Source organism: Euleptes europaea, chromosome 7 (assembly GCF_029931775.1).
Source record: "Euleptes europaea isolate rEulEur1 chromosome 7, rEulEur1.hap1, whole genome shotgun sequence".
NCBI lineage: Eukaryota > Metazoa > Chordata > Lepidosauria > Squamata > Sphaerodactylidae > Euleptes > Euleptes europaea.
The window spans coordinates 45,456,809-45,482,058 of record NC_079318.1 but is presented as its reverse complement, the minus strand read 5'-3'; the positions used below and the strand labels follow the sequence as shown (position 1 = coordinate 45,482,058).

Here is a 25,250-nt window from a genome sequence, read left to right as displayed (position 1 = left end):
GTGAAGATTATAGGAGCAATCCACTTCCATACAGCAAACCTCCTTTATTTGAATGATGCTGGTCTACTTCCAACAAATCTCTCTCTTTCTCTCCTTTCTATTCCTTGGGCTATGTTATGTGCCATTTTAAAATTGCAGCCTGTTCTGCAGTTTAGGAATGCCTGGGTCAGAAATTGTATATATCTGGAATGGAGTTTTCTCTCAGCCCGCCCCCCCATACACAATATATGGCAAACCACCTCCAAATATCCCTATGGGGTCTCCATAAGTCACCTTCTAAGGTGGCTTTGTGAGGTGGGGCTGAGAGAGTTCCAAGAGAAGTTTGACTGGCCCAAGGTCACCCAGCAAGCTTCATATGGAGGAATGGGGAATTGAACCCAGTCCTCCAGATTAGAGTCCGCTGCTATTAACCACTACATCATGCTGGGGACCCTTCTTATGAGTCTGTAAGAAAATATGATCTCATTGATTTCCCTTACTGTATTTGATGTCGTATCTGCATCTACATCTTGGCAGCTCCTTGGATTGGAGATAATGTTGAGCCATTTTAGATTATCGGCTGATAAATATAATGAACAGATGATTATACTTAATCAGACCCTTGAGCCATCAAATTCAGTATTGTCTTATCAGACTCACAGTGGCTCTTCAAGGTCTCAGGCAGAGGTCTTTCACATCACTTCCTGCCTGGTCCTATAACTGGAGATACTGGAGATTGAACCTGGGTTCTTCTGCATGCCAAGCAGATGCTGTCACTGAGCCACAGCCCCTCCCCTAACCACTGATCATTGTATTTGACCTACTAAGGATGGGTTCCATAGAAATTCCATTAAAATAAGCAAGATAACTTTGGACCAACTCACAAGTAACAGGTAATGAAAACTGCCATCCTTGTTAGCAGTCACAGAAAAAAATCTCAGAGAAACATAGAGACGCATACCTTTCCCTTTGACACTTGAAGGTGTGCTTCCACATGAGGGTGAATGGAAGAGAATCCCAAAGCCCCAAGCTCGTTGGTCTTAGATAATTTTACAAAAAAAGTTTAAGAACAATATGCAAGAAAGCTTCTCAGGAGAATGTGCTTATTTGTTCCATTGATTACACCATTCCTCCTCCAAAGGCATCAGAGTGGCTTATATACAGTTTCTAGTCAGTGTCCCATCCAGGCAATTTGTGGGGGCGGGCTAACTTAGTTTCGGTTGCAGAACATCAGCGATCCGAATATTTTCTGGATGCAAGTGTCCAATTCAGGTGCAAGGTAGGACATGAGACCAAGAAGCAGTGCTGAGGTGAAAAGCAGAGTGCTAGCAACCTCCTAGGGTACCTGATAAGCACACGGAAGATCCAGGGCTGGGTATGAAATCCAGAACTGTACACTATATGTTGGCTGCCATTTTCAGGGAAGCATGAGCCCTGACCTTGGATAGCCCCAGCTAGCCTGATCTCGTCAGATCTCAGAAACTAAGCAGGGTAGACTCTGGCAAGTATTTGGATGAGAGACCTCCAAGGAATACCAGGGTTGTGACATGGAGGCAGTCAATGGCAAATTACCTCCAAACGTCTCTTGCCTTGGCAACCCTACGGGGTTGCCATAAGTCAGCTATGAATTGATGGCCAAAAAAAATTGAAAAGCAGAATTCATATGCATTTAGCCTCTCTAGTGTATTTAGAACCTTAGCAGTAATAATAGTAGTTTTAGGTCACCCCAGAATACAAGGACCTTTAAAAGAGGCAATGTCCGTTTCCCAACCATTCTGCTAGCATTCCTATATATTAAATAGTGCGACCCTAAGAACCCTTTCCTGGGAGTAAGACCCACTGAATAGACCTGAGTAGGATTCTGCTTAGGACTGATGCTTCATTGGTCCTTAGCAAATACTCTGACCTGCTTTCTTGTGCAAATCTATTGGAAATGTCCATACTTATCTGGCAGAATCTTTTTAATTAGGCCTGAGCCTATCACACTTTCCCTATTAACACATATGATAATGGATGAAAGAGCATACTGTCATTATGCAAATATCCCCCTGCAATGATTCAGGTTTTCCTGACAGTAGAGTTACAAAATAAAATAAAATAGTTTTACCTTTACGGACGCTACTCTCATAAACTTTAAACATAGCTTTGGACTGAACTCTCATGTTTCATTCTTTGCAGACACTTTAAATCCCTTGTCTGACCTTTTAAATCCACCATGTAGATTCCAATACACATCACACAGAAAGAGCTCCTATAAAATGCCTGCCTTTTCTTGTTTGCATGACAAAAAGGGAGAATAGCAAATCCAGCAACTGGAGCAGATAATCACCGTCCTGTGAAAAGACTTCAATCCACATGTTTTCTTTCTAACTGAGCTGTCTGTTTGCCTAATAATTTTATATTACCCATGGAGCTCATAAATCTCCTTCGAATACACATTTGACAATAAAGGTGTTTTTGATCTATTAGACTGCACACCAGACATGAGAGGAGAAACTTTGTGAGGCTCTCTCTGCAAGAAGCTTTTCCTTGCCATGAGTGAGGGTACAAACCTTTGCTTGCCTCACACAGGTGGTTGAGAAGAATGAGCGGGCAATTAACAGGACAGTCCTAAGCAGAGTTACACCCTGCTAAGGCCACTGAAGTCAGTGGGTTTAAATTAGAGTAATACTGCTTAGGACTGCACTGTGGGCTTCGTCAGCACCGCTGGGTATAGTTCTTTTGCTGCGTGGTGAACAAACTGATCAGATGCACGTGCTTGCTCCGTTCATGTAGAAGTCCTGGATTTAGCGAATCTGAATCAGGGCCCCATGTGGCTATTAGTCTTTCTAAAAACACTGGGAAATCATGGATCTCCCACTGTCTCTCATGAACACATGAAGCTGCCTTATACTGAATTGGACCCTTGGTCCATCAAAGTCAGTATTGTCTACTCAGACCGGCAGCGGCTCTCCAGGGTCTCAGGCAGAGGTCATTCACATCACCTACTTGCCTAGTCCCTTTAACTGGAGATGCCGGGGATTGAACCTGGAACCTTCTGCATGCCAGGCCCTTATACTTTATCCAGCGTGGGGTATTATATTTGGGGATATGATATTTGTCCTTCAGCATATACAAAAGTGCTTTGCGACCCTCAGAACAGATGACTGCGAAGGCTCTTTGTGTACAGGCCCACAGGGCTTTTCTATTAGATGCAAAAGATCATAATGATATATAGGACTTTATTTCACAAAGATTGTTAGAGTCGTTCTGCATGGCTTTTAAGGAACTTTATAGATTATCTCTGAAAATTATTTGTTGGCATGTGCACTGTAATATTCTTAAGCGTGATAAAACGAACGTAGAGTCTCAACTTGAATATGTTTTTATAACAGATGTAATTTAGCTGGAAAGCAACAGAGAAAATAACAGATAAGCTAGAGATAGGGAAGAAGGAAAGCACAGAGGCACCAGAGACTACAGAGTGCTAGCAACTCCTTGCAGAAGCCACACTACTTCTGCAAGAAAGAACCTATCATTTGTATCCCACCCTTTTGGCAGGAAGCTCAGAGTGGCAGCCATGGCTCTTATCTCTTCCATGCAACAACCCTGTGAGGTAGGTAGGTTTGGCATAAACAAAGTGGATTGCAGAACATCACCCAGGGAGCTTCCTAGCTGGAGATTGGAAACCTGGTCCTAATTCAACACTTTAATTACTACCCTACACTGACTTCCTTCAAGTCAAGACACTGACCTCATACCAGTGCATTTAGTTTATACAGATAGTTTCATTGACAATCCCTCTTACCTTCACTGATTCAGATGGGCTCCAGTGTCACCCCTCTGTTCATTCACAACCCCAAACAGCAAAATATCAACTTGTACCTTAATCATGCTCTTAGATGTACTGCAACAAATTCCCATTCATTTCAAAATTCCCACATGAAAGGCACTTCTCTGTAGGAATGAATATGTTACATGCATGTATAGGGTTGGTTAAACCAGTTCTCCTCTCCCACTGCAGACTTCTAATTCCTTCTCCTATGAGTCCTCTGTCCCCCCAAGAGCAGTGCTTCAGGGGGCATTTTATAGCAGTAGCAGAGAAGATAGGAAGTCCTGTACCTCTGATGGAAATCCATTCCATCAGAAGAGCTTCTCCATAGTATCAAAACCATAGTAATCTTATGAGAATATAAATTGATTTAGTACACAAAGTAGGTATCTATGACTGGTGAAAAGGAAACCACATATCACAGAAGGAATTTCAGAAGTCTATTAAAACTGAAGAAAAATCTGTTTATTCACCATTCGTGTAATGCGCCTTGAGTCTCAATGAGAAAGGTGGACTATAAATACTGTAAATTAAACAAAGTAAAGTGACTTGTAAGCAGCCAAGTAAAAGGAAAGATGTAAAAATTTCCTGAGAATCAGTGAAATCACCCTGGAAAACAGCCCTGCTGACTCAAACGTGGGCACTGAACCCTCCACTTCAGAGCCTACTGCCACACTAGAAGCCCTTAAGCCTCTTCAAGCCCTGAACCACCTCAGCCCCATTACAGTACTCACCTCCATATAGGGTTGCCATCCTCCTGGTACTAGCTGGAGATCTCCTGCTATCACAACTGATCTCCAGCCCTTAGAGATCAGTTCACCTGGAGATAATGGCCTCTTTGGAAGGGGGATTATATGGCATTATACCCCATTGAAGTCCCTCCCCAAACCCCACCCTCCTGAGACTCCACCCCAAAAGTCTCCAGCTATTTCTCAACCCAGAGTTGGCAACAGTACTTCCATAACCAGGCCTAGCATCTTTAACTACTGGTAGCCTGCTGCTGGGGGGGAAGTGCCTGTATCTCCACCTCCTTGCAGTAGGATTTAAGGTCTCAGTTCACCCTCAGCCTTTTCTGGAACAATATTGATGAAACAGTACTGTTGGCCCCAGTGCCTTTACTCCTGGATCTCAGCCTTGAGCAGGGACAGGTGCCTGTGGTGATCCTGGTAGTCCATGTTTGTCTGCATATTGTATTACTTTTGCACAATTACCAGAGAAATAAATGGGGCAACGACCCTTTTGTACATTAAGCTGGCAGCATGAGAGCCACTGTAGCAACTAGGAGTGATAACACGAGCATGGAGAGGCGCCACAGTGTGGCTTTGTTGTTCCATGTGGGCCAGTGCTCCCGCTTCATGGATCGGGGCTTCTCATGTCACCCCTGGCAGTAGGGTTGCCAACTGCCAGGTAGTAGCAGATCTCCTGCTAATTCAACTGATCTCCAGCCAATAGAGATCAGATCACTTGGAGAAAAATGGCAGCTTTGACAATTGAACTCTATGGCATTGAAGTCCCTCCCCTCCCCAAACCCCGCCCTCTTCAGGCTCCTCCCCTAAAATCTCCCGCCGGTTGCGACAGACCTGGCAACCCTACCTGGCAGTACAAGAAGAAGATGTGTTGCAATGACTCTTGTCCTGCTGCACCAGTTTTATACTGTAAGAAAAGGGCCTTGGAGTCATTCTTATTAGAAACCGTGAGATGACAGAATCCTGCAGTATAACACTTTAGATGGTGTGTGGGGAAATTGTTGAATGCTTCTTCATATTACATTTTTTAAAACCCTAATCCTCACAGAATAATGGCTTTGGTAGTTTTTAAAAATTTCTTAATAAATACTGAGTATCTGTGGATAAACCTCATCCAGGTTGCAAAATAAATATAGATGGGATTGAGATGGGACTGTGAATCAGTTTGGCTCCAAGGGTGTGTGCGGGGGGGGGGGGGGATTGTATGCATGAAAGACAAATACTTGACAAGGATATATGTCTAATACTATTCCTTCATAATACATATAGCTCCATGCTCTTCCTGCCTTGGTTGATATTGCCTACACATGCCTCACAGGAGGATTTGTAAAAGATGCATTGCTTGTATATCTAAGATAACCCCAGTTATCTGGAGTAAAAGGGGGAAAATAGTATTTAAAAAGCATAGCGAGTATGAGAGCTAGGGGGGAAATCCTGAAAGTCTCATAATTTTATCAGAAGAGGGTCTGAAGTTTATGATTAACAGGGCAATTCTAAACAGAGTTTCACCTTTCTGAACTCATTGACTTGAATGCACATGGAAGGGTGTTACTCTGTTTTGGATTTCAGAGCCAGTTATACCGAACTGAATCTCAGTACTTTTGTCATGATCCATAGTTTGTTTTGATCCAAAATAGCTTTGATGTATATATGGAGTTTCATGCGAGCAGAGGTTGCCTAATTCACTTTATTCTTGGAGAAAGCACCCCACAAGCATCATGATTTTGCCTGTGAGCTTTCCCCAGTACTGAAGTGAGTATCAGAATCACTGCATGCAGCGAGCACTCAGGAACTGCTGGATCATGGCTATGACAAACACATGAAGCAATCTAATGGGATCAACGAATCTGCTCCCACAAAAGGGATGGGATCTAACCTAAAACTTCCTGTTTTATTCTATGAAGACAAATACTCTGCATTTCCAGGGTTATTATTTTTCATTCGTAAGGAATGTGATAATAAAAATAAACAAGGGCCTCAATAGAAAAATACAACCAGCTATGTCAAAATATATCCAGACAAAATACATCCAGACAAAAAATGCTCCTTAAACACAGGAGTTTTCCACTGTGTATACCAATATTATAATAGAACAGGGAACTGAACTGGGATTCATTTTTCAGCATCCTTGCTCTTGAAGCAAAAACGCTTCTGAGTTTTATGAATGCAACTTCTGTAGTGATAAACAAAATTAAAATTTTAATTCCTTGGAGAAGGAAAATCCATTTATTTTTGTTTGGTTCCTCTGTAAATTCCATCATATTTGGTCCTTGCAATGATTACATTAATGAGATATTTTAGGTTTTACGCCTGAAAAACAGCAGAAGCACACACAATGTATATAATGCAACTTAAAATAAACCTTGTATAAAGTTACAAGCCATATTTAAAAAAAAATTATGAAAATACTTTGAAAACTGATCAATTTGTACATTTTTAGAAATCTCACATTCAAAAATATCTTGCTTGTCTCAAGAGGATAAATTGCCAAAGTGCTGAGAATGAATGACCAGCAGCCACTCTCTATAATTCAAAGTCGGGGTGGGGGCCGGGGGGAGTACTTGGACTTTAGAGATTATGATTGAGAACAATCTCTCTGTTGTTAGATATGGATCCTTTACATTCTAAATGATTGTCTCTTTTATGTTTATGGTAAAAAGCTCTAGAATAACAGCTCACCTATCTGCAGAAACTACACAGCTTGAGCACGTGGGAGGTGCATGTGAAACCTGTAACTCTGCACTCTGCAGAAATGGAACCCTTGAAGCATAAGGATGCAGTCCGGTGGCTTTCTAAGTGGGCTCATCAATATCTTCAGAACGTGTGCAGAGTATGGTGGTGTGAAGCAAGATGTTTCATTATTATCCTCACAAGGAACAGGACCTTCTCTATTAAGGCACCTTAAGTTTGGTACAACTTTCCCACAGACATTTGCCTAGTGACAACATTCTGAGTCTCTAGTTCCAGGTAAAATCCTACAGAGGTCTATTGACCTTTTATAGTCAATGCAATTGATTCTCGTGGTCTTTTCTTGATTATACAGCTTACTGTTTTGTATTCCTGCTGTCTCGTGTTTAATTTTTATTGGATTTTAACAACATGCTGCCTCACCGAAGTGCAAAGGAGTCATTGTGATTAGTTTTATTCTGCTACCAGTATAAGATCCAGTGGGGTGCAGTAGTTACAGTGTTGGACTAGGATCTGGGACTCCCAGGTTTAAAATCTCCACTCTGACATGAAGCTTGCCAGGTGACCTTTGGGCCAGCCAGTCACACACACTCTCATCCTAACCTACCTCAAAGGTTGTTTTGGGGGCAAATGGAGGTAAGGAGAATCATGTAAGCTGCTTTGGTGCCATTAGGGAGAAAGGCAGTGTGCAAATGTAGTGGTCACAGGGTGTGAGGGGGAGGTAGTTGTGAATTTTCTTCATTGTGCAGGGGGTTGGACTAGATGACCCTGGTGGTCCCTTCCAACTCTACGATGTTATGAAATAAAATAAATTAATAAATAAACGTCTATACTTTATACTTTTAAACTGTTTATCATAGCACTATTATATTCAATGGAAGCTTTTGTTCATTGTCAGGAGTCTATGGACTGGGCATGTGGGATATAAACATTTTAAATGATTGGTTTAATAATAACAACTGAATTATTCACCTTCCACTCCCCACCTATGTACTCACTGCAGGGAAAAACACTCACTTCAGCATTACAGCATGCACATGTTTTCTTCATGGAGATCATCTCTGTTTAGGAAAACTTGTCCTAAATGAAACAGGCCTGAGATTTGTGATGCTATTGGGATCAAATGCGGAGTCTTGCCAATTTTCCTGAATTAAGTTCACTAAATATTGGAAGGTGTCACTATAGCTTCTTCATGTCAAAGAGAATGTAACACTTCAAAGTCCCCTGCCTCACCTCCACTTGTGGAATTTGCTATGCCGGTGGGATCAGGCTTGGTATATAAAGCTACCACGCTAGATCCTTTCCCCATTCAGGCAGCTTGCAGCCTCACGGAACGGACTCTTCCCTGCTCGAGAGATTTAGGGGCTCCTTCCCGCAGTTGATTGATAAGCCAAGGATGGCTCTGAGCTTTCGCTGGGCGGTAACTTGCATCTTTTTCACAGCTACCACGGTCAGTGGATTTACTCAGAAAGAACTCAAACAGATTTTGCTGGAAAGGCTTGGGCTTCCTGAAGTCCCAGCTCTCCACAGGACAGACTTGGAGAAACTCGTCATTCCAGAGCATGTGAGAAATAAATACATGTCCATGCTGAAGCAGCACCACATAAAGCGAAGAGCCTTACCAAGTCTAGCTGGGATCCTGAGGGGGATTCCTGGCAATGCAGGTAAACTTTATCGTTATTCTTGCATGCAACTAAATCAAAGTCTGAATTCCAAATTGCCTGTTATGTCTGTTTTTAAATATTGCAAATTAGAACATGCGATAAATATAATTCAAATTGCAGAGAGAAAGATAGCTGAGAAATTTAGATTTAAATCGGTCCTGAAAGTTGGAATGTGTATCTGGACTATTCTGGACATACACTTGTGATGGTACTAAGGATATGGAAATGTTGATAGTCTTATTTAGCAATGATAGGCTGACGAGAAATTCCAGAGATCAGAACCCTTTTTGAATAAACTGTTTTATTCATTCTAGTGTTACTTTATATTGTTTGTAGATAATCTCCCATTAGAAATGCACTTTTCTTTTTAGCATCTTTAACATCACTTCCCTGATGCGCTGCACGATCCTAAATGTGTAGAAAAGAGCAAGAGTCCCGTAGCACCTTAAAGACTAACCACATTTCTGGTAGGGTATGAGCATTCATGAGTCACAGTTCACTTCTTCAGAAAGCTCACACCTTACCAGAAATTTTGTTAGTCTTTAAGGTGCTAGGGGACTCTTGCTGTTTTCTACTGCTACAGATAGACTAACACGGCTGCCCATCATGATCTGAATCCTAAATGTGTTTACTTATAAATAAATCTTGTTGAGTCCAAAGGGACACTGCCAAATAAAAGTATGTAGGATTGGATCCCCAGTTCTACAGACCAAATCCAATGTAGAGAGGGAAGTCTCGCTAAGTTCAATGGAACTTACATAAGTGTGCAATGGATTGCAGCCCTTGATCTCCTTGCATGGTGGCCTCAATTGCATAGGAAACCAGGTGTTTGTGGACTGCCATGAGCCAAAGTATACCGTGTTCCCAACAGTCACTGGGACTTTTTTCTCTGAACAAAAATGTGCAGGTAACATAGCCAATACTGGTCCTATGTTTTGTGTCTGTGTGGAGCAGCAGAAGATGAACAATGCGATTGGAGTATGGGCTGGATCCCCATCTACCCACTCTTCAGAATTAATTTCTTATAAAATTAAACACCCCCAACAGTGGCCAGTTGTAGCTATTTCCTGAAAAGTGACTCCACAGCCATCTGAGAAATCTTCTAGTGTTGAACTATGACTTGAGAGGTTTTTCTAAATGAGAACCCTCACCAAAACCCTCTTTTCTTTTATTTGCAATCAGCAACCTGTCTTTACATTTAGCCCAAATATCAGTGTTCCGGAACCAGAAATCAGTTTTTTAAAACTGCCTTTCCTTTTCTGCTGGACTCCATGTGAAGGAGATCCAATGGTGCATTAGAAAACAGAAATGTGACATATGCCCAAAGAACCAAGTAACATGTGTGGTGATACTAACCTAACATAAGCACCTTCTTGCAGTGGAAGATGAAAAAGGTAAAGAACTGAAGCATTTCTTCTGTTCCTTGGTGATGCAGATATTTCAGGAGAAGTTCTCTATTCAGATACCACTCGCCAGAAGCTGATCTTCGACATGCAGGGTAGGATACCGGAAAACAGTGAAGTCACCATGGCTGAGCTGAAGCTTTTCAAAAAGCCATTAGAGAAGGCCCAACTGCCCATCCGTCAGTCTCAGAGGCCAGCCACAAATGCCAGGGTGAGCGTGTACTGGGTTCAGCTTCAAGAGAATGGCACCAACCGGACCTCTTTGATCGATTCAAGGTAGGAAGGAATAGGTCTCACAGGCCAGTCACAAAAACTGTGCTTAAACAAGGCTACATACAGCCAGCAGAGTCACTTTGGAAGATTTAAAAAAAAATTAAGAATCAGTGCTGAGATATATTCATGGTCAAATGTGCTTTTTTTATCTGCTAATGTCTTCAGTCTTTCAAAATGGTTATTACTGTTATTTTTTGTTAATGCCAGCCTGCCCAGCACATTGCTTTGTATGGCTCATGCGTGTACACAGAATTCTTGCAAAAGCAAGAGTTTCTTGTTCACTACATTGTCAGGGACAGCGCTGGATCTACCTTGAGAATGTACATAGAGCATTCACTGGCAATGGAGTGAACAAAAAAAGTACTTGCTTACACAGGAATTTCACTGTGAATTCAGAGCCTCCGACACCACTGATTCTGCAATATTTTAAACAACAGATATTATTTAAGGCAAAGAACTCATCCACACAACCAAACTAGCATGTTGAGAAGGAAGGCTCAGAATATCCATGGCGAATTTGGCTCAAAATAATACAGGAGTCCAGAGCAATGACTTGATAAATGTGAGGGATTATTACCCAGCTACTTTACCACGTATCTGTCAGTGGGAATCCACTCAACCTACATTCTCAGAATACCAGTATGGTTGTATGAACTGGCCATTATTAGGAACTGCAAGTTTGTTTATCGACCCTGCTGTCCCTTGTTTCTGCCCAAGCCATGTCAGTTCAATTCATTTAAGGACTGGTTTACTTTTGTTTGTGAGCTCAGGGTATTATTTCCCTATTTATTTAAAACATTTATCTACTTGCCTTTCTTCCAAGCACCACAGGACCAAAAATGTTCCTGTGTTTAAATGGCAGAATAACATCAGTTGTCATTGTTAATGCACATTTAAACTGCCAAAGACCCCTGTGATGAACACAGACATGGAGCCAGATCCTTCCCTGCTTGCCACTCTTCTGCATATTATGTGAAAACCAAAGTATATAAATGTGCATGTGCCCTTAGCTACTGACAGTTTCCGGGTTTTTCCCCCCATTTAAGCTTGGAGACTCTTTGTACCCAAGTTTAAAATGCAAAGTATGAGTGAGCTTTCAGATCAGGCAAATAATAAAACATAGATTTTTTAATTTCTTTAATAGGTTATAACCCTCTCTCATATAATCTGAAAACTGTAATGGCATTCCCAGTTGCACATAATTGTCTTTTGTTTTAGTCTCAGTCTATTATTCTGAAATGAATGAGCTAGTGGATGTTTTTTGTATTTGTACCATTAATTTTTTTCATTAGCTATTGTAGCCAAAATTTTGGTGTCCCCCCGCCCCGCATTATTAACGCCTTTTGTTACATAGGTTAGTTCCAGTTATGGAGTCTGGTTGGAGGAATTTCGATGTAACCCAGGCTGTGCACTATTGGCTGAAGACTAAGAGACAGGGACCCATGCTCCTGGAGATCTGGATTGAAGGAGAGCGATTAGGCAGCTATGCGTCTGAAATGGCCAGAGTTGTGCGCTTTACTTCTCAGGACCCTTCTGATAAAGCACTGGGGAAACCTGAGCTGGTGCTTTACACACTCAATCTGGAGGAATATGGGTGAGTGTCAAACTGTAACCTGCTGGTAACCTTGGAGTAGTACTGATGCAACCACAGACTAAGGTTAGGTAGTCCTTAAATTCAGTCCTAACCTTGTTTATGTGGAAGTTAACTTTATTTCAGTGAGACTTACTTCCAAGTAAGTACAGTACAGATTCCAGTTCTGCAACACAATTTTATGTGTGTTTATTCAGAATTAAGCCCCATAGCGTTCCACGGGGCTTATTCAGGTAAGTGTGCATAGGACTGAAGTTTATGCTTACTTTAGAATTGAATTCACTGAATTCAGTAGAACTCACTTTGGAGAAAATAGGCATAAAATGGGTCTGCATGTAATTTTTGGAGTTGATCTTGAAACAACAATCCATACACAGGATCACTTCTTAGATTGCTTTTTGAACAATGAAATTGTTGTTAGGTATACAGCTGGTACATACCCTAGAGGTAAGAGTCAGCTGTGAAATCCAGACAATGAACCAGTGGTACAGCATCTGCTTTGCATGCAGATGGTCCCAGATGTAATCCCAGGCATCTCCAATTAAAAGGGTTAAGTTAATAGGTGATGTGAAAAACTTCTGCCTGAGACCCTGGAGATCTGCTGCCAGTCTGAGTATATAGTACTGACCTTGCCTGAACAATTGATGGACTCAGAGTAAAGCAGCATCATATGTTCCAGTCTTCCTAAATGTATTAACTAAGACTGTGCTCTTGCACTGTATTTGGGACATGGATGGATGGATGGATGGGATGGATGGATGGATGGATGGATGGATGGATGGAAGGAAGGAAGGAAAGGAAGGAAGGAAGGAAGGAAGGAAGGAAGGAAGGAAGGAATTGTGTGTAGTTAGCTAAAACAATGACCAACTTTTTGTTAGAGAGAAATAGAGATTATTGTATTTACTAAACTGTAGAGTCAAAGTACATAAAATATTGGGTATGAACCATGGATAACTAGATTCAGATTCTTGCCCAGACACAAAGCTTACTGGCAGTGCCATTCTAAGCAGAGTTATACTTTTCTAAATCCATTGAAGTCAATGAGCATAGAAATATGCAACTCTGGTTAGGATGCCTTTGTGGGTCACTGTGGGTCAGTCACTAAGCCTAACGTTTGTTACAGGGTCATTGTGAGGTTAAAATGGGAGCAGGAGAGAAACCATGTATGTCACTCTAAGTTCCTTAGAGAAAAGGGTCAGATAAAAATGTAACAAATGAAATCAAGTTCATACTTAGATGCATGAAGAAGAAATTGTTATACAGCTCCAGACATTTATCAGCATCAGAATGTCTCTAGATCAGTTGTCACTAGTCTGCATTTTGATTCCACATCTCAGACATGAAACTATTGGTTCTGTTTTTGGACAGAGGACCTGGAGATTGTAAAGAGGAAACCTTGACAGAGAGGACCATCTGCTGCCGGCAGGAACATTACATCAATTTCCGCGAGCTGACTTGGACTCAGTATTGGATTATCGAGCCAGCCGGCTACCAGGCTTACCACTGTGTGGGTATCTGCCGGCAGCCCAAGAACTTGCTGCGCCATTTTGGTTATGGAGAGAGAACCTGTGCTGCGGTAGAAAGTTCTCCACTTCCCATGATGTACCTTGTCAAGAAGGGCAACTATACAGAAATTGAAGTGGCAGAGTTCCCCAATATGATTGTCGAAAAATGTGGCTGCATTATGGACAATATAGCAGTGGTCTAGCAGCAAACACCCAGACTGGTAAAAAAATACAAAAAATGGTCAGCTACAGGACAGTCTTCTCATATTTTAATTAATGGTATGATGGCAGCTGGAAATTTAGCACTCCTAATCCTAACCACATAAAATCCGTGGCATCTTGTACTGTAGTTAGCTGCTGGCCTTATACTCATATCATAAGACCATAAGAAAGGCCATGCTGGATCAGACCAAGCCGTCCATCAAGTCCAGCAGTCTGCTCACACAGTGGCCAACCAGGTGCCTCTAGGAAGCCCCCAAACAAGACGACTGCAGCAGCATTATCCTGCCTGTGTTTCACAGCACCTAATATAATAGGCATGCTCCTCTGATACTGGAGAGAATAGGTATGCATCATGACTAGTGTCCATTTTTACTAGTAGTATCATAGTGTTTCCTTCTTCCACCAAGGAACAGAATTATGCTCCTGTGGCAGAAGGCTCTTCCAAACTGAACTTTCCCACAAGAATGTTCAGTGCACTAGATTTGTATAATTTGTCCGTCATTTCAAAACACATGAGAAGTTACTACAGTTTGGCCCTAAAGGTGCCCTTCCACAAGCAGAAAGTACCGGTACTTCACTCATACAAGGAAGGATCTTGAATTGTGGCCTAGCCTGTCCCAGAGGGTCCCCTGATTCTAACACCCAGCATTTTCTTTTCTTGAAAAAGTAAACATGTTGTGGTCCCATTTGGATTTGGATTGTAGTGTGTGAGGAGTGTTAACCCTTCTCCTTAGTATTGTTTTCCCAATCTAAAATGTCTCTCTCTGTGTGTAAAGTGCCGTTGAGTCGCAGCCGACTTATGGCGACCCCTTATGGGGTTTTCAAGGCAAGAGACTAACAGAGGTGGTTTGCCAGTGCCTTCCTCTGCACAGCAACCCTGGTATTCCTTGGTGGTCTCCCATCCAAATACTAACCAGGGCTGACCCTGCTTAGCAGCTGAGATCTGACGAGATCAGGCTAGCCTGGACCATCCAGGTCTCTAGGGAGCTGCTATTTGCCCCATTAGTGTGGCGTTCTGCCCTCACCCCTAGTAACCTTGGCCATTGAGAATCAAGCCTGTTTCCATCCTTGTATCCTTATCACAGTACAAAGAAGACTTACTAGGTCGACAGAGCCAACAAATAGTTTGTTTTAAAAAATAGGCTAAATATATGTGCAACAAGCTAGTATCCATCAATCTATCACTTTCTTTCATCTGCCTTTGCTTTGTTACTACTGAAACAGTCCTTTAAATGAGACATTTTTCACTCTCTCAGGAGAAGGTCCAAGTAAATAAATACCTTCTATCCTCGTACACCAAAAGGGGCTGGCTGTAAAGATGCTGATTCCCTCTGTGCAATACTAGCTTTAATTAAAAGGCTGCTGTTGGGTAGATCCTTTTTGCATCCTTTCACCTATTGTAATAATCCCCAAAACTCTCAATGATCATTGCTCCCAGAATCGGATTTCTGTTTTATATTTTGTCTACTTAATATATTTCTTTTTCTCAATACCTATGGTTTTATAGAACCACAGGGATTTTTAGCCGATAAACCACAATCATGTGCAGTTGTCACTTGTAATGTTGTCCCTTTTACTGTTACAGTTAATTCACTGGGATTGGTTCCAAAGGTGCTGTTCTTGTTGGCATAATGGCATAATGCTGTACACTAGTAGAACAGCATTTCTGCTGGCAAAGGAGGGAGATTCAATTCTTGTTGTTTACCCACTGCAATCTTCTATACTTTTTGTGATGGTCCCCTAACAGTAACATAACTTTGGGGAGCTCAGTGGGCCATAGTGGAGGGGGGCAGGAAAGTCCTGTTTTGTGATCTTTGCTCCACTTGTAGTAATTTGGATCCAACCATATATATGAGCGTGTGCGTATAAGTATTGCAAAATACCTTACGATTTGAACATGCATTTAACTCTCCTTTTGAATGAATGGGCTTTAAATGTGCATAGCCTTGATTGGATCATGCCCATAGGAAGTTATGCACCTTTAAATCCCATTGATATTATGGGAAGAGTTAAATGCATGCTTAAACGTCTCCCACTGAAATGAATAGGACTTAAAAGTGTTCAACTTTGGTGAGATTTTCCCTTCTAATCAATTCCCATCTAGACATGAAAAACTATGAGAAGGGCCCTTTCTAGCAAATTACAGCTGAGCGGAGAGTTGAATTTTCTCCCAGATCCAAAACTAACATTCTGGCCATCGTTATCAAACCAGATGATCGGACCATAAGAACTTAAGGAATCGTAAAACTCAAGGCACTTATCTGTAAATACTGTAGAATTCATACTTATGTATTCTTTGTCCTTTTCACAGCTCCATGAAAGGAGTGATCTGTATGTAGATTTAAAAACTGATCGGTCCTGGAACTGGTAAGAGCTGCTTGCATGAGTATATTGGCAGGATCAGGTCCTTTTTAGGTCTAACATACAGATATTGTAATTCAACGATTTCCCCTCCTTTTTGTATATTTTGAAACAACAGGAAACAATAAAATACAAAATTTACATAGTGGAATCTGTGATTAATTCCTGTGGACTAAAATAGTGCTTTGCCCTGGCCGTGTTTAGCTTCTGAGATCTGGTGAGATTGTGCTAGCCTGGGCCATTCAGATCAGGGCACACTCTGGTGTACCTACATTAAATCCACAAAGTTTTTTTTACTTCTGTTTCTGTCCTTATCCCTGTTCAGCATGTTTCATGCATTGTTCCCTGCTTGCAATGCCTACATATTTCCTTTCCTCGTAATTACTAGACAGGTGTATAAATTTCTGTGATGATTTTGTCATTTTTGTTTTGTTTTTCTCAACTCATACAATATTTGATCACAGACATGCAGATGATAAGCTTACCATACAGGAATTGTGAAAATGTTTGCACACTTCTTAAATATGAACAGACCATGGCTGCTTTGGTGATATTCCGTGGTTGCTATCTCTCCATTCATAGTTATTGAGTCACTCTGGGATTATGGAATGAAGATGTTAGTTAGACTCAACCACAAAATCTCCAGGAATTCCTCAGCCTAGAGCTAGCAACCCTAGAATTCCCTGGCCCCAATAAGTTCTCCCTTAAAGTCCAAAAGAGCCCTAGAAAGGACCAAGCCCCCTTCCCCGCCTTTTACTGACAGAACCAAGCCTGGAATCTGTAGTTGTCTAGCAATGGCCACTGAGGGAACAAAAAGAGATTTTGCTTGTTTATCCATGGGTACTTTCACTCATGTTTGCCCCCAGTCTGTCTTGGTTTTTCCTTGGAGTTATGCATGAGTTTTCTGACCATTAGAGATGACCTTGCTGCCAGCCCTTGCAGCCGATTTATGTCAACCCCATAAGGGTTTTCAAGGCAATTACAGTTCAGAGGTGCTTTGCCATTGCCTGCCTCTGCATAGTGATCCTGGACTTCCTTGCTGGTCTCCCATCCACATACTAACCAGGGCCAACCCTGCTTAGCTTCCCAAATTGGAGGAGATCAGGCAAGCCTAGGCCATCAGATCCACAAATCCTTACAACAACCTATCAGGTAGTCCAATATTATTCCCACATGACAGATACCATGTTGCAGCTGAAAAAAAATAGAGGTTTAAGGTTACCAAGCCAGGTTATGTTTGAGGTATGATTTGAAACGGAATTTTCAGCTCACACTGAAATAAATATGAGTGACATTCAGCATATACAAGAGGTGTCTGAAGGATCAGGGTTCTCCAGTCCCCTCTTGCAGTGGTGTCCCAGCTTGGAGAGTTCCTGAATATGCAAATACCAGAAAACAATTTTATCTGGCCAAGGGCCGTAAATTATCTATCTATCTATCTATCTATCTACCTACCTACCTACCTACCTACCTACCTACCTACCTACCTACCTACCTACCAGAAAACAACTGGTAATTCTGTACATGGTTTTGAAGAATTAGCTAGCTACCTGCCTGCCTGCCTTTCTCAAAACAGCTTACATCGTTCTCACCTTCGTTTTATCTTCACAACAACCCTGTGAAGTAGGTTGGGCTGAGAATGTGTGACTGGCCCAAGGTCACCTAGTGAGCTTCCATGGCATGAATGGGGATTCAGTCCCGGGTCTCCCAGATACTAGTCCAGCACTTTTAACTACTACACCACACTGGCTCTTAGCATCAGAATAACTGGTAGAACAATTTGCCAAACAAATATACTTTGCATTGGGATGTTTTAACACAGAGAAATACACACCTTATACCCAGACCATCACTGGATTGGGATTCTTCCTAGGATAGCGGCTCTGAGTACTGTTGGAGTAGGGCACATGAATGAACAACCTTGCTGAAGCTAAGCAGGTCTCTGTCCCTCCAGCCTGTGCCCAGATGGAAAATCCTGGACATGCCATCTATGCCAGCCTGGGGGTTCCATAGGGAAGAAAAACATGAGCTAAAGGTAATAACACTTCTGGAAGTGTGTTTGAATATTATTGGTACTTTGTAAATATTCAGTATTAAATAAGAGTAATTCTACAGGAAATATTAAGATGGCACTGATTCTTTAATGGATACATAGTTCTACAAAGATTTATAGAATTATTAGACTTTTCTCTTGGCACTGTCTTCTTTTATTATCATTTACTTTTATTATCAATTACATTATATTTCCACCTCTCCTGCAAGGATCTTGTGGTTGATATGTGGTTTTCCTCTCCTCTGTTTTGTACTTATAACAAAAGTGTGAGGTGGGTTAGGCTGAGAGAGGGTGGCTGGCTGCAGGGCTGAATAGGGGGCAGGGATGCGGGACTCCCCCATCCTAGTCCAGTGTTCTAAGCATTATACCTAACCTGGCTCTTTCTTGGATGTAATTAGTTAAAGGATTATATTGTTGTCCTTGACATGCTGACCAGTTTTGGGGTGGGCTGCTATTTTGCTTCTTGATTTTACCACTCCTATAACAAAAACATGCCCTTCCTGCAAGCAAGACTTGACACTGGTTGTCTCCTCCCTGCCCACTTTCTGCTCCTCTTCATTTAGCAAGGTCCTGCAAGCGCTGTCTGGCACTTAGCTTTCCAGGCTGTGCTTAATTGGCAGTTTAAACAGAAAAACAAATGCCCAATCCACATCCACAGGAGGTGGGAATTAGTGCGGCTTCATTTGGTCGATGCCCAAACCAGCTGGAATTCCTAAGCTGGCCTATAGGTACAAGTTTCATGGCCCACAGTGTAGCATCATGTGCTAACAAAATACATTTTTTGTATTATTGCATGTTATGCATTTTAATTTTAAAGGACCTGCTTTCCACAGAGCATTTTCTGAAAGATGATCCATTCCAGATCTGGGCTTTCCCAAATGATGTTTAGCATAATAATTATATGGTTGTTGCATGGGATTCAGATCTTTTTCTGTGCTCCTGTTGTAGGAATATCTATGCCCTGTTTGTTTTGGCCCTCCAGGATAGCTGGTTGGCTGCTGAGTGAAACAGGGTGCTAGGTTAGATAGACCACTGCTCAGATCAAGCAGGGTTCTTCTTAAGTTCTGATGTTCATTCAAACCACAATATGTTCACTGGGAAAGTGTTTTTAATAATTAAAAAAAAACTTTAAATGCCAAATGCTCCCAAATAATAGTCTTTCAGCACAGAAGCACTCACAGTAGGACCGTTATAGGGAAGAGATCCAACTTAGAAACCAAGCTATATATCTGTCTCTACCCATTACGCTAAAAGCGTAGCACATTATACACTCTCTCTGAGATTTTATTGAGAGGACCAAGGCACAAGGGGGGGAGGGGTTGAAAGAAGACTGCTTTTGTCCGTTGGAGATCTGACCGGTTGTGCAGATTAAAATAACATTGCGTCAGGGGCAGCTACCACCACAGTGTTGATTTTATTCTCTCTCTCAATCTTCTTTCCCAGTATATCTTTTAAATTCACCCTTTTTCTCCCCTGCACTTGGACTTCTTCTGGGTGTATGTGGCTTTGCCACCTATGGCAGCCATTTTGTGGTTGCACCCACCACCCTCAGTCAGAATATCAAAGATGTCCACAGGCTGGAAAATGTTGTCAACTTCTCACACAGACTGCACCCTATATAAACTCAGCAACCACAAAATATTACAAATCATGAATATAAGATCCGCACGAAACCTCTGTATAAAATGAATAATGTGTGAAATGATTTGTTCTACTTCCTGGCTTTTCGCATGTGCTAGAGTGTTGGATCAGTGATGGAGATTATGGTAGACTTCACACATTAGTAGAAATAAAACTTTCTGCTTGTCCTTGTGGCAAGCACCCTATCATACAAAAGAGAGATGTGCATATGTAAACATGGCAAGCTTGCATGCAGGAGCCTTGGCCAATGTGTTTTTACCATGTTTTCAAACTTGTATTTCCCTTCCACACCCTGCAGTTGTACAACACTATGGGGACACACAATGGGGCCAACAGGAAAGACTTTTCAGTAATATACAGAGTATACCTATGAGAAGCTGCATTCTTTCTCTTTAGTAATTTGCTCTCTCGTGTTTATTATGTTCTGCTGTGTTCTTGGGTTCAGTTAGTGGCTCCCAAGTAAACTTCTCTTCCATTCCTGCTAAATAAAACTTCTTAGTTCACTACAAATATTGATTGATCTTTGTTCTTACTACATCCTCTAATAAAACATTCCCCTGTGTAACAATAGAGATCCAAATAATATTATAGCACTGCACACCTTTAATTTTAGGATACAAGCTTAAGTAAAAAATTAAAGAGAGACGACACATGATTATAACTGAAAATAAGGGATAAAAATTCAGAATAGTGAAAGCCTTTATTTGGAAATTGGAGTTGTTCCAATAATGCCACAGCAAGTATACCAGTGACTGGTAATTAGGGTTTGTGAAAACTGGCGCATTTCCATTTCCTACCTCACTGAGGTGTCATGAATTGTAAACAGGGAATGTTTGCAAAAACACATTGAGTTTCTCAGATGAAAGGCCCCCTCTTAGGTTTCTATACTAACACTTTCTATATTCACAAAATTACTAAGTGAGAAGGCAGATCAAGGACCATCCAGGCTCTCCTAGTGAGGTTTCTGAAAGGTATAAACCTGCCTATACATATTACCTGACAACTCCTCGTCTCTGTAGAGCTTTTTGCTTGGCTAGATTGAATGCTAACCCTTCTATGGTAATGCAGGGCAGAATTCTGAATATACCATACTCAGACAGGATCTGCCCTTGCTCTTCTGGCTCTATTGACTCATTAGCCCATGCCCTTTTGGAAGGCCGCTTTTACGAGGAACTTCGATCGCACTATATTGCCCCCCTTTTAATATGCAAATCCAATGCCTCTGTGACTGACATAATGCCTTTTTTACTAAGCGACAGGGACCCCAAGGCTACATTGTTAGTGGCAAGATTTGTTTTAGTCCTTATATCCCTCCAACACTAGATATATGCTGCTCAAGATCAATTGATCAAGGAGCTTCTAAGAAATAAAAGGAAAGGAAAGGTATACAGGATTGTTGTGTGATGGAGTTACCAGATCCTCTTCACCAAATATTTTTTGGAGTGTATCTTGAGTGGGCCTGGAGGTAAAGTATCAGCCATACTCTGTGACATGCCCCTCCCACATTCCCACCACCAGTTGGGACCCTGCTTGAATCACCCCATTCTTAATGGGGAGCCAGCGTGGTGTAGTGGATAAGAGCGGTGGTTTGGAGCAGTGGACTCTGATCTGGAGAACCAGGTTTGATTCCTCACTCCTCCACGTGACCAGCAGAGGCTAATCTAGTGAACTGGATTGGTCTCCCCACTCCTCCACATGAAGCCAGCTGGGTGACCTTGGGCTAGTCACAGCTCTCTCAGCCCCACCTACCTCACAGGGTGTCTGTTGTGGGGAGGGGAAGGTGATTGTAAGCCTGTTTGATTCTTCCTTAAGTGGTAGAGAAAGTCAGCATATAAAAACCAACTCTTCTTCTTAAACTGAGGATCACAGCCTCAGCCTGCCCCCCCTTCCCCAAGCCACTACTTCCATCTACTGTTATGTGTTTACTTTGGAAGAGCCTGTCTTCCACTCACCCAAAAGACGGGAGAGGTTTGTTTTTTGGGAGTTTTTTTTAGTTAAGGATACACTTGAAAAAAATATGGGCTGCTCTACAACCCATTATCTACAGCTGCAGTGCATGAAATGGCAGGTTCTGTATTGCATGGCGCCTTGCTTTAGAGACCACAGGTTCTGTATTGCATGGTGCCTTGCTTTAGAGACCAGATATAACCCCTGCATACTCACTTTGCAGAGTGATAGTTGTGGGAATCTCATATTAACAAGATTTTAACAAAGCATCCACAAAAAACATACACAACAGCCTGGATCCAACCACACAGTTAATAAATAAACTTGACTGCTTTTAAGTTTTCTTTGGAGGTGAATATGAATGTCGCCAATTCCTCCCTTCCATTGTAGCCTACTTAACCCTTTTGAAATTTTATTTGGGGAGGGGAGTGGACCTTCAGGAACAACGTAGTGAGGGGTCTGCAGTAGCAGAAAGGAATTAGCAAAAATGTTTACTGGGGGCAGGGGACCAGAAATTAGTCACTGTCACTGGTAACCAATGAGAGATGAAACATTTATTGTTGCTGCCTGAACATAGATTCTGTCAGTAGTTTTTTTGGGGGTTGTATTTTTTAGACATTGATGTTTGCTTTTCCAAAGGCTAGGAATTATTTGGATATAAACTGTGCAAATGAGCCCCATAAATAATGCTTCAATTGCACCAAAGCTCAGAGTTCATCTGCAAAACTTTTCATTAAGTCAAGCTTTAGTCCTGGGATGCATCAATGAAAAGAACAGCGCCTCTGAGCAGGTGTAGAGTATTTTGCTGCTCTGGTGGATGGACTAACAAAAAAGCTAGCAGTGCTAGAGACAAGTGGAACAATTCCTGGTGGTTTGCAGGATGCGTTCCCTCCCCCTCCCCCCACTCAATTAATTTGTGGAGAGCTTCCTGGAGCTCTTCATAGTAAGTCTGGGTTTTCATCACCCTGAATAACTGTCTTCTGAGAACCTGACCACTGTGCTGCTCACCCCCAGTACCAGACCATTTATGAACAAATTAAATGGCACTTGCCTCAATACCAATCCTTGTGGGACCTCACTGCTCACTTACTTCCACTGTGAGATTGCCATTTATATCTAGCAAAACATATGTGTGAAATAACAAAGTAAGATATATACACACATCAGTCACATACTTCTAGCCTAACCTGTCTTATTGGGTTGCTACAAGGATGAAATGGAAAAAATTTAAGCTGCTTTGGTTACTACTGGAGAGAAAGGCGGGGTATAAGATGAAATAAAACAATTTTTAAAGTACGGTATTTAAAATGTTATGCAGATAGAAAACTGGACACCCATTATTAAGGTGCTTACCAGTATATTAATATAGAAGTTAGTTACTAACTCCCTTAGTTTCTATCCCACTATGTGCAAAAGACATTCAAAAAATGACACTCAAAGTTAAAATAATGAACTTCACCTGCATCACTAGACTTATAGCACAATCAATGGAAAGTGAAATATACTGTGGTCATAGCAGTAAGTTATATCAACTTCCTATCCACCCCACCCTTCCTCCCTAAAGCAAAGTTCCAGTCTCTTCCAAAAGGGCTAACCTCACATTTTCTGCCAGGGCTGCTACACCTCTTACTGCTGTATGAAAGGCAGAAATCCAATTAGTGAATTACCCCCTGGTTGGACAAGTGTTATGAATTCTCCACTATTTATTGCATTTTTATCTGACTTCAACCAAGGACTGCCCTCCAAAGTGACTCACAAGGACAAATGACAATTACAGTTCAATACAAAATGCATTCCCGGCACGGGCTTTCTCAACCAAGTTAGACTGAAGCATGGTGCAAAGGTGCCTGGCAGTTTCCTGCCCTGCCTCTGATGACTCCATCCATCAAATGCAGTTACGGTAGGTTTTTATTGGGGGGGTTAGCCAGAGCTAGACACAAGGGTGGGCTGCCGTAACTCTCTGCTACTACATACAAATGCACAGGGATCCTGCCAACATAGTTCCAAAACCTGTTAGGCTGGAATATTGACTATGGGAAACTAAACACTTAGGCGCTACACAATTGGCTGATTCAGAGCCCTATGGGTGCTCCATTCTGGCATTATTAACATTAATGGGGGAAAAAGGTGTGGATGCTCTGCATACTTACTTTTATGCTATTTAAAGAAAAAAAATCTTTCTTGAAATAACTCTTTACGATCGCATCATCATCATACATTACACGTACAGTGAACCCACTGTAAAGGATCTTTGGGCTCCATAATTGTAGCTTCAAGAAGCATTCACAAGTTTACTTGGTGCCTAGCGACCTCTAGTGGAAGAAAAGTTTATTACTGTACATACTTGTATGTAAATATAGACTACCTCTTTCTCAACAGAACATCCCCAAAACACTAGTCTTCTTTTAAGGTAAATACAGTATTTGTCGTTGTAGCAAGTCGCTGCTAACATTTTAAACTTGCAAGTATTCTACCAAAAAAAAAAAAAAAAACCTGCAGAGAGGCCAGAATGATGATTACGACATTTATGAAGGTGCACTGTCTTGAATATTCCTGCCTGAAATCTATACGGTTTATGTAAATACAGCACCATTTTATGTTGTAATGTGTTGGTGGGAGAAAGTGGTAGACTTGGATCCTACTTCTGGATATAGTTTGAACAAATCTCCTAACCCAGTGAGGACATGAATAAGATAGATGGCTCAAGCTTGTATGTTGCTATTCACAGAAATTAAGACTTTTCACTGAGATTGGAATACTTGGAAAGCATCAGCAGCTAAGCCATCTAAAACAGATATTGTTAAACAGTTTCAGTGTTTGCCTCCAAGCATACATAGGACTACAACACAAGCTGGCTCAAGAGAACATTGCCAAAGCCCTCCCTCAGATTTCGAATTTGATTAATATTCCAACTTTACTCTGTTATGAAGATGGACAAGGCTAATGGGTCAATGATTCACTGCAAAGTCAGAAGCTTTGGGGTTTTGCTTTTATTGACTAGATGTGGTGCTTTCATTGTATCTTCTTTCCCTTCTGTTACCCATCTCTTAGAATGTTGTTCATAGAGAGTTTATTTCTCCCCAGCTTATCGCTTTTAAAAAATTTGCCACTTAGTTCAATTCAAGCAGTGTGTTAAAAGTGCTATCTTCTGGATCAGCAGCATCTGACCCTGGTCTTTCAGTGCAAAGGGTGCAAGGCAGAAAAATCAAGGAAGAGGCAAATGTGGGTGTTAAGATTTCTAGTCCTTACTTTCGACACAAGAACCACTTCATGTAAGATGGCCATCTTTTCCAAAACATTCAAAGAATTAATTATACAAAAATCAATATGACAAATCTTGAAGCCTATATATATAAAAAAAAAACC

The 25,250-nt window shown here is 41.5% G+C and overlaps 1 protein-coding gene across 1 annotated transcript; it reads left to right on the top strand.

Annotated features, from left to right (window-relative positions):
• Positions 1-8,620: 8,620 nt before the first annotated feature.
• On the top strand, positions 8,621-13,863 carry LOC130480337 (left-right determination factor 2-like). Its single transcript, XM_056852818.1, has 4 exons — positions 8,621-8,888; positions 10,324-10,567; positions 11,919-12,158; positions 13,524-13,863. The coding sequence occupies exons 1-4, from the start codon at positions 8,621-8,623 to the stop codon at positions 13,861-13,863; spliced, it is 1,092 nt and encodes a 363-aa protein (XP_056708796.1).
• The last annotated feature ends 11,387 nt before the right edge of the window (positions 13,864-25,250 follow it).

Excerpts from the sequence above, each read along its gene's own strand:
- LOC130480337 (XM_056852818.1), top strand. The coding sequence starts at position 8,621 with ATGGCTCTGAGCTTTCGCTGGGCGGTAACTTGCATCTTTTTCACAGCT. Across the intron at positions 8,889-10,323 it reads GGGGATTCCTGGCAATGCAG|ATATTTCAGGAGAAGTTCTC; the intron begins GTAAACTTTATC and ends TTGGTGATGCAG. Across the intron at positions 12,159-13,523 it reads CTCAATCTGGAGGAATATGG|AGGACCTGGAGATTGTAAAG; the intron begins GTGAGTGTCAAA and ends GTTTTTGGACAG.